Source organism: Chelonoidis abingdonii, chromosome 1 (genome assembly GCF_003597395.2).
Source record: "Chelonoidis abingdonii isolate Lonesome George chromosome 1, CheloAbing_2.0, whole genome shotgun sequence".
In the NCBI taxonomy this organism is placed as follows: domain Eukaryota; kingdom Metazoa; phylum Chordata; order Testudines; family Testudinidae; genus Chelonoidis; species Chelonoidis abingdonii.
Window position 1 is genome coordinate 64691029 of NC_133769.1, and position 18904 is coordinate 64709932.

General features: G+C 40.6%; 1 protein-coding gene across 4 annotated transcripts in view; it reads left to right on the plus strand.

Moving 5' to 3' along the window:
- The window catches only part of MON2 (MON2 regulator of endosome-to-Golgi trafficking), a 242403-nt gene that overhangs the window by 211380 nt on the left and 12119 nt on the right, over window positions 1-18904 (plus strand). For all 4 annotated transcript variants that reach the window (XR_012655908.1, XM_075066076.1, XM_075066064.1 and 1 more), the window contains 4 exons: window positions 5410-5470; window positions 7618-7741; window positions 8480-8687; window positions 15218-15300. Coding sequence is in view for 3 of the 4 variants with exons in the window: in XM_075066076.1 (XP_074922177.1) it covers window positions 5410-5470; window positions 7618-7741; window positions 8480-8687; window positions 15218-15300 (476 nt within the window). In the remaining variant the exon portion in view is untranslated. The remainder of the gene's footprint in view (window positions 1-5409; window positions 5471-7617; window positions 7742-8479; window positions 8688-15217; window positions 15301-18904) is intronic.

The following is an 18904-nucleotide window of genomic DNA, read 5'->3' on the forward strand; positions in this document are numbered from 1 at the left end:
AAGTGCAGGACTCTGCACTTGTACTTGTTGAACCTCATCAGGTTTCTTTTGGCCCAATCCTCTAATTTGTCTAGGTCCCTCTGTATTCTATCCCTACCCTCCAGCATTTCTACCACTTCTCCCAGTTTAGTGTCATCTGCAAACTTGCTGAGGGTGCAGTCCACGCCATCCTCCAGATCATTAATGAAGATATTGAACATAATCAGCCCCAGGACCAACCCTTGGGGCACTCCGCTTGATACTGGCTGCCAGCTAAACATGGAGCCATTGATCACTACCCTTTGAGCCCGACGATCTAGCCAGCTTTCTATCCACCTTATAGTCCATTCATCCAGCCCATATTTCTTTAACTGGTACATAATGAAGAAGACAGGTCACTGATACTGAATGACCTGGATCCCTTAATAAGCTGGGCTTAAGCAGACCGTATGTGTTTCAGTATGGCGAAACGTAGTGTCATTCATCTAGGAACAAATAATGTAGGCCATACTTACAGGATGGGGAACTCAATCCAGGGAGGGAGTGACTCTCAAGAAGACTTTGAGGTCATGGTGGGTAATCAGTTGAACATGAGATTCCAGGCTAAAAGGCCTAATGTGACCTTGCATGTATAAACAGGGGAACAGGAGTAGGGAGATTATATTACCTCTGTGTTTGGCACTGGTGTAACCACTCATGTGTCTAGTTCTGGTGTCCACACTTCAGGAATGCTGTTGAAAAGTTGGAGAGGGTTAAAAGAAGAGGCACTTAGAAGCCAAGCCCGCCATAGTGCCAAAATTTGGGTTAGCTCAATCTTTAGCGTGTGACTGCAGGGCAGAGAGGCAGATAGTTAAATGTGGTGGAGGAGTTCTAAAATTAAAATATTAGATTTGGATTGCAGCACTTTGGAGCTTTCAGTGATGGAGCAATTAGATGCTGGACAATCTAGATATTGACTTGTGACACATGCAACAGAAGAGAAGAGACACAAAACTGATCAAAAGATTGGACAATGTGCCTTTCAGTGAAAGATTCAAAGAGTTCAGTCTATTTAGCTTACCAAAAATAAGTTGAAGGAGTGATTTGATCACAATCTGTAATTTCCTACAAGGGGAACATAAATTTGATAATTGAAAGTTCTTCAGTTTATCAAACAAAGGTGCAGTAAGATCCAATGGCTAGAAGTTGAAGCTAGACAAATTCCTACTAGAAAGAAGGTGCAATTGTATAAACGTTGGAACAACTTAGCACAAATTGTAGTGGATTTTCCATCAATGGAAATTAAGTCAAGATTGAATGTTTTTCTGAAAGATGTACTCTACTTTAGCCACAACCATTGGCCTTGAAGCAGGAATTAATTCAGGCCTTGGGATGTGTGATTTTACCTGAATAGCCCATTGTCTCTTAAGTTGGGGTAGGTTTGTAAGCTACCTGTGGGGTTGAATGTGGGTAGATTTTTAAAAAAAATTTTTTTTTAATGAAACCTAGGTAGGAGAGGAGAAACTAAAATTATGTGCAAGGTTGTATGCTAAGCAGTTGTTGGTGTTGCCAAAAGAGCCCAGGCCAATGAAAAAATAAAACATTAATTTCTCCATCATGGAACATAACATCTTCCACGCAATAAGTATTGCTTTCTTTACAATGGAAATTTAGAGAGAGAACTAGATTGTTTTTTCTAATAAGCCAAAATCATTCTGAACTTTTAGGAGTCAATATATTATTCTTTCAAGTTAAACTTTAATTTGCACCAACAGAGCTGTGAGTAGCATGCTGGTGTATTACTTCATAACAATAATTCTTAGAGACTCTTTTGGAAGCATTATATGAAGTAATATTCAAAACCAGAAAAAGTGTGTGCATGTGTCCATAAGAATATAACATACCAAAAAGCACATCAAAAGAACACTGAGGTTGAAAAGTCAAGCTCTCAAAAGTGGGGAAATGCCAGAATTAAGGTTGCCTATGCAAGCTTTAAGTCAGCCTCCCCTATATGTATGCATTGTGATACAACTTTTAATTTCATCTTTACTACAGTTCTTGCATAGACACCTTCCCCATTCAGTGTACACGAAGAGAGTGTTCGCTGAACAGGTGGCTAATCAATATCTTTATGCCCTCAGCATTCAGTATTTGTGGGTCCTGGGCTGGCTTACTGCACAGCAACCAACACTTGCAGCAAATACAGAATTTTAAATTTTCTTCTTCTTTATTTTTTTTAATGGAACCCATTACTGCAGTATCTGAGTGTTTCACAAACTTTATTTAATTTATCTTCACGCTATTCCTGTGAGGCAAAGAGAGATTGTTTGTAGTATCTAGATCGGTGGTCCCCTAACTTTTCATGGTCAGGCCCCCCGTGAGAGCCAGGGCCGGGAGCAGGAAGCAGATGGCGTAAAGGGGCCAAAACTGGGGCCACAGCTGTGGGTGGGACTGGGAACAGAAGCCATAGCAGGGCTGCAACTGAGGGCAAGTCTGGGGCTGGGAGCAGAGCCGGAGCAGAGCTTGGGGCAGAGCAGGATCTCCTCTCTCCCGATGGGGGCTGGCCAGGGCCTCATTGTGCCCCCCACAAATCTTTGTCCACACCCCTCTTGGAGGGGATGCCCCACAGTTTGGGGATCTCTGGTCTAAATTGTTTTTAAAAACAAACCAGGAAAAGAGAATTTCTATTTGAATCACTGTGAATCTTTATATCCATAGTATAGCCTTTACCACTTGAGCTAATGGAGTAACTGGTAGCAATAGTAGGCTTTTATCCTCAATTTACACCAGTCACTAGCTGGAGATAGGGTACACAGTTTGCAGTGGGTTCTACAAGAATTTTCTAGACAGCAAATGAATTTTAGGACTTGGGTGTTCTGGTGGGGAGTATAGTGGTTACCGACTCTTCTGTTGTTTTTTCCTCCCTCAAGCCTATCCCCTTTTGGACCTGGCCCCCCTTTCTTTACTTTTACCCACCTCCAACCTACACCTGTCCGTTCTGCTCCTTATCCCTCTGCATTCCAGTAAGGTGTCTTTCTCCTCCTCCTCCATGCTGCTTGGCCGCTAGCATGGAAAGCACTGAAAGCAAAGGAGAGAAAGTCTCGTTCCTTTCAGTTTTAGTGTCAGGTATCACAGTGGCCCCCAGCAGACAGGATGAGCAATTGCAGGGAAAGTCCTGAAGCCAGGGAATTGAGTATGAGCAATGTGGTTTGCATAAAGGAGGTATGTGGGACTGGAACATGTTCAGTGCAGACAGAATGTTTGGAGAATCTAGCTGCCAAATTCTGAGAGGCTTCCCCTGAGCATGTGCAAATAGCCATTTGCATAGGGTTATAAATTGGCCATATGAATTTTCATGGGAGAAGCAAAGTACATGACCCTGACCCCAAAAGGACCTCTGTGTCCATCTTCAAGTCTCTACTCTAAAGCCTGGAGGTGCAAGAATTTCTCCGTGAAAATGGTTGTAAGATTTTTTTTAACACTGGCAAAAAAAACATATTTTCCCCTAACTTTGTCCTCAGAAATTGCTGCATCATTTTTACTGCTTGGCAAAGTTATAAGCAACTAAAACCGGTTTCTTATAATGTACATTATTAGGCAAACTTAACTACAGAAGTCCCTAGACCAATGGTTCTCAAACTTATGTACTGATGACCCCTTTCACACAGCAAGCCTCTGAGTGTGACCCCCTTTATAAATTAAAAACACTTTAAAATATATGCAGGCAGCAAAGCAGCCGACAGCTCATGACCCCTCCACCCGTGTAATAACCTCATGACCCCCTGAGGGGTCCTGACCCCCAGTTTGAGAACCCCTGCCCTAGACAATAAATTACATATAAAATGTAAACAAATATAAGGATTCAGTGCTGTCTACCTACAGGACAAAAAGACTATGCCAACTATTTTGAAACTTACAGACTCATAGACTTTAAGGTCAGAAGGAACTATTATGATCATCTAGCCTGACCTCCTGCACAAAGCAGGCCACAGAATCTCACCCATCCACTTATATAACAAACCCCTAACCTATATCTAAGTTATTGAAGTCCTCAGATTGTGGTTTGAAGACCTCAAGCTGCAGAGAATCCTCCAGCAAGTGACCTGTGCCCCATGCTGCAGAGGAAGGCGAAAAACCTCCAGGGCCTCTGCCAATCTGCCCTGGAGGAAAATTCTTCCCGACCCCATATATGGTGATCAGTTAAACCCTGAGCATGTGGGCAAGACTCACCAGCCAGGACTCAGGAAAGAATTTTCTCTGTAGTAATTCAGATCCCGTCCCATCTAACATCCCATCACAGACCACTAGACATACTTACCTGTTGATAATCAAAGATCAGTTGCCAAATTAATTGCCAAAATTCGGCTATCCCATCATACCATCCCCTCCATAAACTTATCATGCTTAGTCTTAAAGGCAGATATGTCTCTTGCCCCCACTACTCCCCTTGGACAGACGCTCTCAGCCACATAAATGAAGGGCACATACATTACAAAAGTGATGTGACATTGTAAAGAAGAAAACATGAAATTGTTCAGAATTAGTAGTTTGTGAAACACCCACAATACTTCAGTTTCATGTCAGCATCATGATTTAAAATATGGAACAAGCCCAAATATTTTTATGGAGTAGAATTCAGTGATGGATGCACTCTTGTTAAACAGGAATGAGAGAAAATGAACATTTGGTAGTTCAAATTATGTGTTTTTTGATTTTTTTAAAAAAGATGGGAGAGTATTCTACCAAAAACAGAAATTGGATATCTGGTAGACATGTGGGAAAATCAAGTAAAATTCAAATGAAGTGCTTTTTAAGGTAAGCTTAAAAATAAAAATGACAATAATCGTATAACCTTGTGACCAGAGAGGATAAGCAACAATGGTAAAATATGTTTGATCCACTGCAATGTCTCTGTGGAATCTTTGTAAAGGGTTTACAGTGACAATTTTAAATTTGCTATTATGACATGAACAAAGAGGAACCTGTTGATACACTGATAAACTATTCCTGTACCACAGTCTTTACCTTTGCAAACTTCTGATTTTTTTTTAATTGAAGTGCTGTTTTTTTAAAACACTAATACAGGTGATTACAAACACACACAATAGCTAATGAAACAAAGCACATATCAAAATAATACTCTCAGTGACAAATGATTACTATTTAAAGTCAATAATCAACTGTTTTTGTAACACTTTATTATGGTTTCTTACATTTTTTTTATACAATGTTTTTTCCTCGGTCCTTTTTAGATTATTTTATTTATTCATACGCTGTAAGGTTTGTGTTCTAAAATATTAATTAGTCTCTGGCACATACAGTACTAGCTTTATGTATATACATATTTTTTATTTTAACACCGTGCATGCTGCTTTCTCGCTCTCTTTACAATTTCCAGAAGATTCTATGTACTTTAAAAGTATAACATAATATTTTCGTGTTTCTTTTTAGTATACCTCCAGATAATCTTTCTATTCAAGAGTTTCAGAGAAATGAGAGTATTGATGTTGAGGTGAGGAGACTAGAGTGTTTTTGTATTACCTTATATATAAACTAACTTGGAATGTTCAAACTCATAGGTAACAGTCATAAATTAACATCTGGAGAAAACTGTGGTTGATATTGAATTTTACTAACTTGGCTGCAACTTCTTTATTGATCAGTAAAAAAGATAACAAAACCAGGGTCCAGATTGTGGCTGGCTTTTGGGGTGCGCTTAGGGATGGGAAGTCGTGCACAAGGAGTTCTTTGTTGGTATCAACTGGGGTGCAGGACAACCTCAAGGAATGGGGTGAAGTGGGACATGTCTCTGTCTCCCACGCATTATCTGGTTCTGCATAGAGGGAATGCATGTGGCAGCCTCCTAAGGAATGGCATAATTGCTGCAATTCTCCAGATTTCACTGAAACCTCCTGCTTTTCTGAATTAAAAAGTCTCCTAAGCTTTCTCTGAGAAGGTGCAGCTCCATCCAATCCCATACTCAAGGTCATACTTTAATGGCACAATCTGTCCCATAATTGTTAAATAGAATTATTTCTGTATTCATAAATAGTCCTTATTAAATGTTCATAGAGGACCACACTGTGAACCCCTTACTCCCATTTGTGAACTGTTACTCACACAAGTAACTCCTTACCATTTGAGAGTAAATGTTCACAACCTGACCTAAAGTGAATGCCTCATGTTGCACTTTCTTAAGAGTGAAGCAATACTCTTGATTAGCCAAGAGATAATAAGCATTCAGTAATCATGATTATTTAAGCAGTTATCATGTTCACCTATATAAAAAAACAAACAAAAAACAGGAAGATATGATCCTTGCTCCAGGAACTTTAAATCTGAATGGACAGATGAAGCAACTCAGACACATAATGCCCTTGATGACCTCAGGCAGGTTATCAGACAACACTGCAGTTTAAATGGGTGTGTTACAGTACTTGGTTAGGTTAACATTGGAAAAGCCTTGGAGAACGAAGAGACATTTGAAGGAAGAGAGATTGGTCACTTTTCACATCCGGGCTGAGATAGGAGTTCTAGGTTGAGGAGCAGTGATAATTAAGTGCTTTCAGTTATCTCCCAGGGACTACAGCCAGGATATACGGAGCTAAGAATTAAGAATGGAAGCAGGGTTCCCTGTAGTGGCCTAGATCAGTGGTTCTCAATCTACACAAGTCTTCCAGAGGATACATCAACTCATTTAGTTATTTGCTTAGTTTTATAACAGGCTAAATTAAAAAGCACTAGCAAAGTCAGTACAAACTAAAATTTCATACAGACAGTGACTGTTTTATACTGCTCTATATACTATACACTGAAATGCAAGTAAAATACTTATATTCTAATTGATTCATTTTATAATTATATGATAAAAATGAGAACGTAAACAATTTTTCAGTAATAGTGTGCTATGATACAAATATGTTTTTGTCAGATTTTGTAAGCATGTTTTTAAGTGAGGTGAAACTTGGAGGTATGTAAGACAAATCAGACTCCTGAAAAGGGGTACAGTAGTCAGGAAAGGTTGAGAGCCACTGACTTAGATCTAGTGTGCAGTAAAACAGACCTACTGGTGTGCATGGGACCTAACTGTCTCATGTTAGTTCCTCTCAGGATCAAGCCAAAAGAGGACCTTCTCTTATAAAGACATTCTTCTGCTTGGTCTTGTTAATACACTGTCTTAATCTTCTAGTTAAGATGGAGTAGGGAGGGGAAGAGGAGGTTTGGTTCTGAAGGTCAGATTGTCCCTTTCCAAAACTCTCTAAATGCAATCTGAAGTAAACATTTCAGCAATGATTTTCAAAATTCAGTGGGATCTGTTGAGTGATCTGTCCTTCAGAAGATCAGGCAGATGCCTAAAATATGAATTTAGAAGCCTAATTTTAAGCTCCTATTTTTGAAAAATTTAAGCATCCTGTATTAGTAATTTTACAGCAATAAGCATAATAAATATAAAAGATGTTGCTTCTCAAGTTTCACTGAGCATGACCATTCATACTTTATTTGAACATTTTCTTATATTTAATGAATGCATCCAGACTATAACTTCCTGTATCTTGTTCCATTTCTTTAAATGTAGATATGTCTTCTAAGTGTTAGTTATAATTTTAAGCACTGAATTTTTCCTAGAAAACAAATTTAAATGTATTTCATTTGTTTTAGGTGGTGCAACTCATCAGCACAGAGATACTGCCGTATGCTAATTTTATTCCCAAGGAATTTGTTGGTCAGATAATGACTATGCTTAATAAAGGTTCAATACATTCTCAGTCATCCTCATTTACGGGTATGTAACCTGAATTATAAACAAAAGATAAGAACAGTGTAAAAATCGTATGGAAGGCAAATTAAAATGTGCATATTACAATACCGATTTTACCAAAGATTTTAAATTGCATGTAGTACGTATTCACCAATATTATGAATAAATTCCCAGCCCACAGAGGTGATCTCAAAAACTATAATATCTTAATCTATGGGATAATTTTCATGCTATGAAGAATGCATAGTATTCTGTTTGTTTGCCACTTTCTGGTAATATTTCTGGTAAATATCTTATTTAAGGATGCGCTCTTGTCTCTTTGTACTTACCTAGGCTTTGAGTCTCTTTTTTTCTTTTTAAACTGTCTTTCTCCACTTCCCACTCACTTTGGTCTCCAGCATGCAAGTTAAAATAGGTACTGGTAATAATTTCAGGCAATTGCAATGCATAAAAAAAAATCCTGTTCTTTGAGATTGAGTGACTTTGATAAAAAATAAGGGGTGTAACTGATTAGACATTGCTTTTACATTAAAGCTTTATAGCTAAGTTAAACACTAATTGAAAATATGTAGCTGTTTCTGAATTTTATGTGCTATTTAAGAATGGCTGTCTGGCTATCTTTTTTCAGAATGTGTGCTTTACAGTATTTGCAAATGTTACCATTTTAAATACTTTAGGTATGATTAAGGCAGCTATTGAAATAAAAAATACAGTATGTTTACCATACTTGTTTCACTATTAAAAATTATTTTACTTTGACAGAAGCAGAAATAGATATTCGAATGAGAGAAGAATTTTCTAAGATGTGCTTTGAAACACTGCTCCAGTTTTCATTCAGTAATAAAGTCACAACTCCTCAGGAAGGATACATCTCTAGAATGGCACTGTCTGTACTCTTGAAAAGATCACAGGATGTACTGCATCGCTACATAGAAGATGAAAGATTAAGTGGCAAATGTCCTCTTCCACGGTATGTACTATATGTATTTAAAAAAAAAAGGGGGGGGCGCCAATATTTTATGGTAGAAAAATGTATTTATAATTAAGAATATAATTTGACTTAAAAAAAAAAAACCTCTGTTCTTCTTCAGGTAGTGTCAATATGAGTGCTCCACCCTAGGTGCAATATTTCACCTGCCTTCCTCCTTTCAGGAACCACCTTTACCACTTGCAGTGGTCTTTGGGAGTCCATCACTATGGACAAGTGGGTTTTGGAGATAATTTCCTCTTTATACCTGACAACCCTACTTCTCTGTCCATTTCAGGGACCCTTCCCATGAGAACCTGCTATGGCAGGAAATAGATCCCCTTCTACACCTGGATGCTATAGAACTAGTTCCAACACAGCACAGAGGGGAAGGAGTTTTACTCCAGATGTTTTCCAGTCCCAGAAAAGAGAGAGTTAGCAGTTAAAGATCCAGCCTAGATTTAAGACTACTCAATACCTTTGTGAAGATACAAAAATTCAGAATGGTGACACTTGCAACGATAATCTCATCACTGGACCAAGGAGATTAGTTTTCGGCCCTAGACCTTCAGGTTGCGTATTTCCACATTGGAATCCACCCATCCCATAAATGATTCCTATGCTTTACAGTAGGCCAGTACCAATCAATTGCACACATGCAAAATGGGAAATGACTGCCTAGGAAGGAGTAATGCAGAAAAGGACCCTGGGGGTTATAGTGGATCACAAGCTAAATATGAGTCAACAGTGTAATACTGTTTCAAAAAAGAAAACTTCATTCTGGGATGTATTAGCAGGAGTGTGGAAAGCAAGCCTAGAAATAATTTTCACTCTACTCCTCACTGATAAGGCCACAACTGGAGTATTGTGTCCAGTTCTTGAGCTGCATTTCAGGAAAGAAGTGGACAAATTGGAGAAAGTCCAGAGGAAAGCAACAAAAATGATTAAAGGTGTAGAAAATATGACCTATGAGGAAAGACTGAAAAAATTGGTTTTGTTTAGTGGAAATGAAAAGACTGAGCAGGGGGACATAACAGTTTTCAAATACATAAAAGATTGTTACAAGGAGGAGAGGGGAATTATTTTCTCCTTTACCTCAGGATAGGACAAGAACCAGTGAGCTTAAATTGCAGCAAAGGCGGTTTAGGTTGGATATTAGGAAAATTTCTGTCAGGGTAGTTAAGCACTGTAACAAATTGCTGAGAGGGGTTGTGGAATCTCTGTCATTGGTTTAAGAACAGATTAGACAAACATCTGCTAGGAATCGTCTATTTATACATAGACCTGTCCTGAGTGTAAGTGACTAGAAGAAATGACCTATTGAGGTCTCTTCCAGTCCTACACTTCCATGATTTTCAGTACAGGGTGGTCCATTTTGGCCTATGATATGCCCCACGGGTCTTTTCAAAGGTCATGTTAGTAATAGTGTCTCACCTCTGCAGGAATGCAATTTTGGTGTTGCCTTACCTAGACAATTGGCTTCTGAAAGGACACTCCTGGGAGGTGACTTCTCAGGCAATGAACTCTTTCTGAAGCAGGTGGTCCCCTTTGACCCCTGTGCAAAAGAGCCTTCCTCCCAGTGCACAGGTTTATGTCCCCTTCAGACTTAATCAGTACGATTCCGATCAGCCCTTAGACCCTGGTCAGGTACTGTCTCTGGCAACTGGGGCATATAGTGGCTGGCATTTTCATTATAGAGCACTAAACTCCTACCAAATTCACAGTCCATGTTGGTTAATTTCATGGTCAGAGGATTAAAAAATTCATAAATTTCATGATTTTAGCTATTTAAGTCTAAAATTTCATGGTGTTGTAATTGTAGGGGTCCTGACCCAAAAAATAGTTGGGGGTGAGGTAGGGGGTTGCAACATTATTATAGCAGGGGTTACGGTACTGCTACCCTTACTTCTGTCCAGTTGCTTGTGTCGGTGCTGCCTTCAGAGCTGGGCAGCTGGAGAGCGGTGACTGCTGGCCAGTATCCCAGCTCTGAAGTCAGAACTGCAGCCAGCGGCAGCAGCGCAGAAGTAATGATGGCATGGTATGATATTGCCACCCTTACTTCTGCGCTTCTGCCTGAGAGCTGGGTCCTCAGTCAACAGCCGCCACTCTCCGCCTCCTGAGCTCTAAAGGCAGCGGCACAGAAGTAAGTATTGCATGGCATGGTATTACCACCTTTATTTTTGCACTGCTGCTGGTGGGGCGCTGCTTTCCGAGCTGGGTGCCCAGCGAACAGCCACTACTCTCCAGCCCCCCAGCTGTGAAGGCAGCACAGAAGTAAGGGTGGCAGTACCACGATCCCCCTAAAATAACCTTGTTGGACCCCACCTGCAACTCCCTTTTGGGGCAAGACCCCCCGTTTGCGAAACACAGGTCTCCCCTCATGAAATCTGTACAGTATACGGTAAAAGCTCACAAAGGCCAAATTTCACAGTCTTTGGTGCATTTTTCATGGCTGGAATTTGGTAGGGCCCTATAGATCACACATGACTGCTTATGCGATGCCTTTAAGGGTAGTTCAGGATGGTTTATTCTCTTAGCAGACACAGTCTCAACATGTTGCTTTCCATACCCAGTTCAGTATAGTTGGTGGAAATGCCCTCACAACTTGTGTGCCGGAGTCCCCTTCATCTGTCCTCCCCCCAACGACTGTCATAACGACAGGTGCTTCCCTGTTGGGATGGTGTGCGCATCTAGGCTCCAAACAGTTCAGGGTAGGTAGATGCCTCAAGAAACTTCTCTGCATATCTTCCTCCTGGAACTCAGTGTTACCCTGGAAACACAATTTAGGTATCCCCCCAGTAGCTCACCCAGTGACCTCTCTAGGGTTTACCAAAGGCTCCCTCAAAACAACCCACCTATTAACCATCAGGTATGAGTCTCCAGGATGGCTGAAGCAATACCTGGAGGACATGGATACAGACTTCTGATAAATGATTGACCCAGGTAGTATCATTCCAAAACAAGTCACCCTTTTATTGGTGCAAACACAAATCCTTAACACAGTAACACAAATCCCCAACACAATAGGCTAAAGCACCCCCCAAAACTACATTACCACACAGTTTGATGTGATGCTAAGTGGCTTCACCCTGCTTATGGTGATCGGTCATTCACAGGCCGCTGACAGTTCCTGGTAACTGTCTTTAGATTATTCCTTTCTGATCTTCTACTCTCCTGCTCCTGGTCTTTTCCCTCTTTACTGAACTGCTCCTGGTCTTTCCCTCTACTGGACTGAATGGACAGTACTAAACAGGCAAAGCAAATGAACAGAACACAGATGTGCTCTGTACCTCTCCTTATATCCTCTTCTGACAGGCTTGATTGACATGTTGTTTTGCTTGCTTTTGCTAATATCTTTTTGTCAGAACTCTCCAGAGCACATACCACTTATTTCTAAAATACCTGGTTTCATGATCAACAATTAACTCATTACTTGCCATTTTGCAACATAGTTTATAATGTACCTAGTCTTATGATCAACAACTGCCTCCTGCCTCATTTCAGGTTGTCCATATCACTTTGCAACATTGTCTCTAATGTAACCAGAAGGTGCCCAGCCTCATGGTCAATGTTATCTCACCACTGTTTTCCCTGTCATTTTCTCCCCTGACAATTTCAGTACTACATGACCGACATATTTTCATCTAATAGTGGAGTGACTCTTGCTTATTCAAAATGGAGGCCTGGGATACAAGATGGAGTCTGGGGCCTTCAAAAAGGGGTTTCTCTGGTATCAAGAGCAGGCAGAGGCACGTATCTCCAGTTTCCTGCCGCTAATTAGAGGCAAAAACATTAAGATCATGACTGACAACATGTCATAAATGTTTAATATAAACCAGCAAGGAAGAGCAAGATCCCCCTTCCTTGTGCTGAAGCTATAAAGCTTTGGTATTGGAGTATATTAAATCAGATTTTTATCACAAAATACCTTCCAGGAGTTTAGCATGTGACCATGGACAGACTCAACAGGCATTTCTCTCAAGACCATGAGTGGGGGATAGATTCAGCTGTACTTCACCACATATTCTACCAATGGGGTACTCCTCAGATAGACTTTTTCATCCCAGCAATAAACAGGAAATGCACCCAGTTTTGCTCCAGATCTGGTCTGCGTCATTGATCCTTGGGGGATGCCTTTCACTTCCAGTGGTCGCTGGGTGTTCCATAGACGTTCCCCCCAACTCCTCCAATATCCAGAGTCCTACTCAAAATTAAAAGGGACAAGGCCAGAGCTGACAAACGTGGTTTCCTTATCTGATACAGATGACAGTGTTCTCCCCAATTGCTCTTCATGCCACTCCTCCTCTCACCTTTTAGCAGAGTGGGAAGATCCTTCACCCCGTCTTAAAATCCTTCACCTCAAAGCATGGGCATAGAAACTGCCTATTCACAGCAAGTAAAAAAGGGGGTTACCGCACAGCAAAAAACAGTCTACACCCTGCACTTATAGAAATGGACAATATTTGCTCATTGGTGCGATCTCAAACACATTGCACCAATAACCTCATCGCTGCCAAACATACTGGGTTACATTCTAGAACTACAGACCTCAGGATTATCACTGAGTTCCATTAGAGTTCATCTGGCAGCCATCCTCCAATGGAAGGTTACGCTGTATTTGCCCACCCAACGACAATGAGGTTCCTCAAAGGCCTGTGCCAATTAAATGCCCTACCACAGTTCAGGACTTCAGTTTGATTCTTAAATGCTTTACAAGACCACTGTCTGAACCTGTGGCTGCCTGCTCACAACTCTGTTTATCAGTGAAATTGGCATTTCTGTTTGCCATCACATCGGCTCGCTGAATGGGGGAAATAGGGCTTTTATGGCATACTCCCCATTTTATTGCACAGTACCCATAATTTTCAGAGACAATGTTACATTATGATCATACCCCAAGTTTTTGCCAAAAGTACCTTCTGATTTCCATATTAATCAGCCTATTCACCTCCCTGTATTTTACTATAAACTTCACCAGATAAGAGGAAGGCATTGCTCCACACACTTGATGTCAGGAGCGCCCTTGCCTTCTACCTTGATAGGACTAAACATTTCAGGAAGACCTCCAGATTTTTGTCTTGATCTCAGACAGAGCAAAAGGAGATGCAATCTCTAAAGAGAGGCTCTCTAGCTTGATAAATGACTCTATTAGTAACTGCTACTGATCTCATAATCTTGAAGCACCCACTGACTTACAAACTCACTCTGAAATCTGTTTCCACCTCCACAGTCTTACTTAAGAATGTTCCCATCATTGAAATGTATTAAGCCTCAACACTGTCTTCTCTGCATACATTCACTGACTGCTATGCTATAATTCACAACTCTGCTTCTGATACTGTGTTTGGCTCAGCAGTACTTTCTTTCACACTGAATTAGACTCCAAAGCCGCCGCTTCCTTAGAAGGGAACTTCTCTGTAGTCACCTAGAGTGGAGAACTGATAGGGACACTACTCAAAGAAGAAATGGTTACTCATCCTGTATAGTAACTGCAATTCTTCGAGATGTCTGATCTGATGGTGCTCCAGTACCCACGTTCCTTCTGCTCTGCTTCAGTTACCTGTCATGGGGCTTCACAGTAGAGAAGGAATTGACGATGGTTAGCCTGTGCAGTGCTATATAGCAACGCCATGGAACACAAGGTGGAATAACACGCATGCTCAGGCTGAACAGACACTGCTATGCAAAATCTCCCACGGAAGTACAAGGGGCACAAATGCTCCTAGAGTGGACACACAGAGAGACACATCTCGAAGAAATGCAGTTACTGTACAGGGTGAGTTACCATTTGTTATGGAAGAATGTGTAAGGGCAAGGAGTTCCAGATCAAATGCCAAATTTGGGAAGGCTATTGATTGGAGGGGCCTTTAAGAAGCAGTTATCCTCAGGACTATTGCCCAGAGTTCAGGAGTGCAACATATAGTAGTACAACTGTATTTCATTGTCTCTGAAAAGTTTCTGTAACCATCTTTTCCTTTATTTCTAGCAGAGCTATTGCTAGGTTGATGAGAAAATAATAAATTTCCTAAAAATAAAATAAAATAATAGCAAAGTAGTAGTATTTTGAAGCATTAGTCATACCATAGTTGTTGTTGAAATAGAAAACTGAACATAAATATATAGTAACATTTTTAAAAGCACTTAAATAACTTAGGCATCTCAGTTCCATTTAAAAGCTTTTGAAAATTTTATCCATTGAGTACATGATTGAATAAATGACTTCTGTGGGACTACTTATATGCTTGAAGTTAAGCACATATATTAGTGTTTGCATGATTGAGGCCTATGTATTGACATGATTTCAAAAAATTAAATATAAATTGGTCACACTTATGTGGGAAAATGACATCAGTTAAAGATGAATGTTAATTACAGCATTAAATAACCTTGGTTTCACTGGGTTGCATCTCAAAGGTTTTATTGTTCAAAAATTGTTTTTGTATTTGCTATATAAAAGTCAACAGAAAAATCATATTCTGGGAAACATTTTTTGAAATTGTACAGTTGATCGTTTATATATTTTCCCCTTGTAGGCAGCAAGTAACAGAAATCATATTCGTTTTAAAAGCTGTCAGTACTCTAATAGATTCCCTTAAGAAAACTCAGCCTGAAAATGGTAAGTTGTTTTAATCAGAAGTCTAAACAAAATTGTGTACATAATATGTTTGTGCAAAAAAATATATTTAAAGCACTATTTCATAAGAATCTTAATTTGCCCTTTCATGTTTGTGTAGGTGCCTAGTAGAAATTTTTAAAACATCTCTTTAATAAGTCCATCAGCCTACATAAATAAAATAATAATAATATCATCTAACTCTTATATATTGCTTTTCATCGGTCACTCTCACAGCACTTTACAAAAGAGTGTCATTATAGTATCACTAGAGTAGAAAGCTTCCAGCTGAGGTACCAATGCTCTTTCTTAATCCAAAACATTTTTTGGTAAATAATTACTATAAAATATGATAAGATCTTAGAGTGATTTTCTTTATCTTTGTATCTTTTCTTTATCTCCCATTGTAGTCTACATTAATCTTGCTAAATCCTTGTTTACCCAGACCATATTCTGTTCAGTCTTAAAGCTCTCATTCACTATTAGGTCCATTAAGATAGTCATTTATGTAAAGTCATATGGATAAGTTTACTTTTCTAAAGATACCATCTGTGTAATACTTTTACTTCACAGTGTTGGCTCCCTAATGCTGCACAAGCAGAACTCCTGTAGCTTTTAGAACATTTTCGGTCCTTATGGGCAGTGTTCACCAGTAGTCTTAACTGTTGCTCTTGGAAAACATATCCAGTTCATTCTTGACCATAGTCAATTAAGGAATGTTCATCAAGAGCTGTGCTTCTCCTGCTACCATTCAGCACCACTCGGCTTCTTTACTTTGCTGCTTCACTGAGTCTTTTTTCTGTTTTTTTCATTTGCCTTCTGTTCAGTTTAGTGTTTTAAATATAACTTTTTACTTCCATGACTCCTCACGCTATCCTCAGACACAAGAGTGTCAGTCACCTCTCAACCCCATTAGGTCATTTTCTGTGCACTCCCTTAGCTCTTTTGTATTGGTACAAATCTTTAATTCCTAGAGTATGTCTACACTACAAAATTAGGTCATTTTTATAGAAGTCAGTTTTTTAGAATTCAGTTTTATACAGTCTCTTGCATATGTCCACACTAAGCGCATTAAGTGGGTGGAGTGCAACTAAGTGTATGTCCACACTAGGCACATTAAGTCAGTGAAGTGGCTAGCATCAACTTAGAGTGGTGCACTGAGGGTAGCCATCCCACAGTCTCTGCTGCCCATTGGAATTCTGGGTTAAGCTCCCAGTGCCTGATGGGGCAAAAACTTTGTCACGGGTGGTTTTGGGTACATGTCATCAGGCCCCCGTCCCTCCCTCCATCCATGAAAGCAACAGCAAACAATCATTTCACGCCTTTTTTCTAGGGTCCCGTCTGCTGGACCCGCTCAGCCCACTGCCTGCCTGGATGATCGGAACCCCAGGCAGGCAGCGGGCTGAGTGGGACTGACAGACGGAGTCCCAGACTGCCCGTCTGCCAGCTCCTGCCAGTTGGGGTCCCACTCAGCTGGCAGACCTCAGTGAGGTCGATCAGGGGTGCCTGGACAGACATGGCTATCTTCCTCTTAGAGCACCGAATGGGAGTGAATCCAGGTCATTCTCTTCTTTAAGTTTCATCTCATGGAGATTCAGTCCTGCCTGCAATATCATGCAAGCTGAAGGCTTCTGCTGCTGGCTGCTCTCCCAGCCAGAATTACCACGTGGTTGCAGCTACCCCAGCCCTGCCCCTTGCTCCCATGGCTCAGGAGTAAGGAGCGATTCAACTTGTGGAATGACAAATCCAGAATGAAGGATTGCGCTCTGTGGGCCACATCTAGATTATTTTAGTGTCCTCGATAGCATTTAATTCCTATAAAAGGCTTCATGAAAATTTTCCCCTGCCCCTAACAAAAATTTTAATCTATCAGAGCAGCTGAAAAGATAAGGAATCCGGGACTGTAACTTAAAGAGAGCTTCCGTATTATTTAACTCATAATTAATATAATTCAAAGTAAAATTTCACAGTGCGGTCGCTTCTAAGACTGAAAATGCAGGAGAGGAGTCAGAAAAAGGAACAGTGGCCTGTTTCTGCCCAGTTTTGAACTGGGGAAGTGTCACATGTTAGGGGAACGTGATTACCGCTACACTAAAGGGCTTTCACATCTTAGGTGAATGTGATAAACACTACACTATGGGGCTTCTCTTGTTTTGCCACAGACTTTGCCGAATGCACAGGAATGTGTTCTCTAGCTATAGAAGCTACCTAATGCAATGTCTGTATCTGTGGCCTTCCTGCTCACAAAGCAGTCATGCCCCCACCCAAGGCTGACACAGCACAGAGTGCATGTAACACAGCAACCTGGCTTGGGCAGGATCGGTAGCGAGGCATGATACTTTTGCTGTTAAGCAAACACAGGAATTCTTTCCTCTGCCACTGAATGCCTCCATGCATTATGCTGTGCCCTATCAGTGCAGGAGGACTGCATGAGCTTGGAAAACATGTCATCGCCAGTGCAGTTTTTTTCGTCTTCTAATCTGCGAAAACCTCAGGGAGAGAGATGATAGGGGGAGCGTAGAAACTTTCTGGGGGGGACCTGCGCTGATGAGCTTGTCACGCTGGCCAAACAGGAAATGAAATTCAAAAGTTCTCGGGCTTTTCCTGTGTACCTGGCTAGTGCATCTGAGTTCAAAGCGCTGTCCAGAGCGGTCACAATGGAGCACTCTGGGATACGTCCTGGAGGCCAATACTACCCCGTCGAATTGCGTCCATGCTACCCCAAATTCGAACTGGCAATGTCGATTTCAGCGCTAATCCTCTCGTCGGGGAGGAGTACAGAAATCGATTTTAAGAGCCCTTTAAGTCCATAAAAATGGCTTTGTCATGTGGACGGGTGCAGGGTTAAATCAATCTAATGCTGTTAAATTCGACCTAAACTCATAGTGTAGACCAGGGCCTAGATTTTGTGCCGAGTGCACTATTTTCTTTGTGCATCAGCACATTTCTCCACTTGGTTCAGTTTGCCAGAGCTGCTGCTTAATCCCCCTGAGGAAAAATTAACACCCCTTAGAATCAGGTTACTCTTGACACTTCTGTTTTTAACTATTGTATTCCAAAATCAAAAGTAAAACTTCTTGCTATTGGAAAAAACTTTCTTAGGACAGGGAGCTAAAAATAGACAGCAAACTAAACAAGGCATATAGTTTAAAACTCCAATTTGTTGAACTGGATGAGAAGTACTATCACGGATATGTGTTGTGCTGCCCTTTCATGCCTTCTGCTGTCTCTGTTCTTGCATTCAGGAAGGGTTCTGAAATTGACAAGAAGCGTGGTTCCTGAAAAGCTTCAAAAAGACTGCTGCAGCTATCACTTTGGATGGCTAATAGTCTTTATTTTCCTCTCCTACCCCAATCAGAAGCACATTTTTAACTGTCACTTTTCAAGGAGGCTCACATCTTTTTCAAACATGACCACGTTCCTTAAAGGGCTGCTTGAAAATCCCTTAAAAATGTCTACATTTTTTTAGCAGAAACAGAAGAGAAAAATACAAAACTAAGAAAGCTTTCAACAAGAATAGAATGGAGACTGCTAAAAAGCTGCTTCTTTTTGCCAACTCTGGAAGTCTAAAATCATACATAAATTTCCTGTGGTGCATTACTGTCTC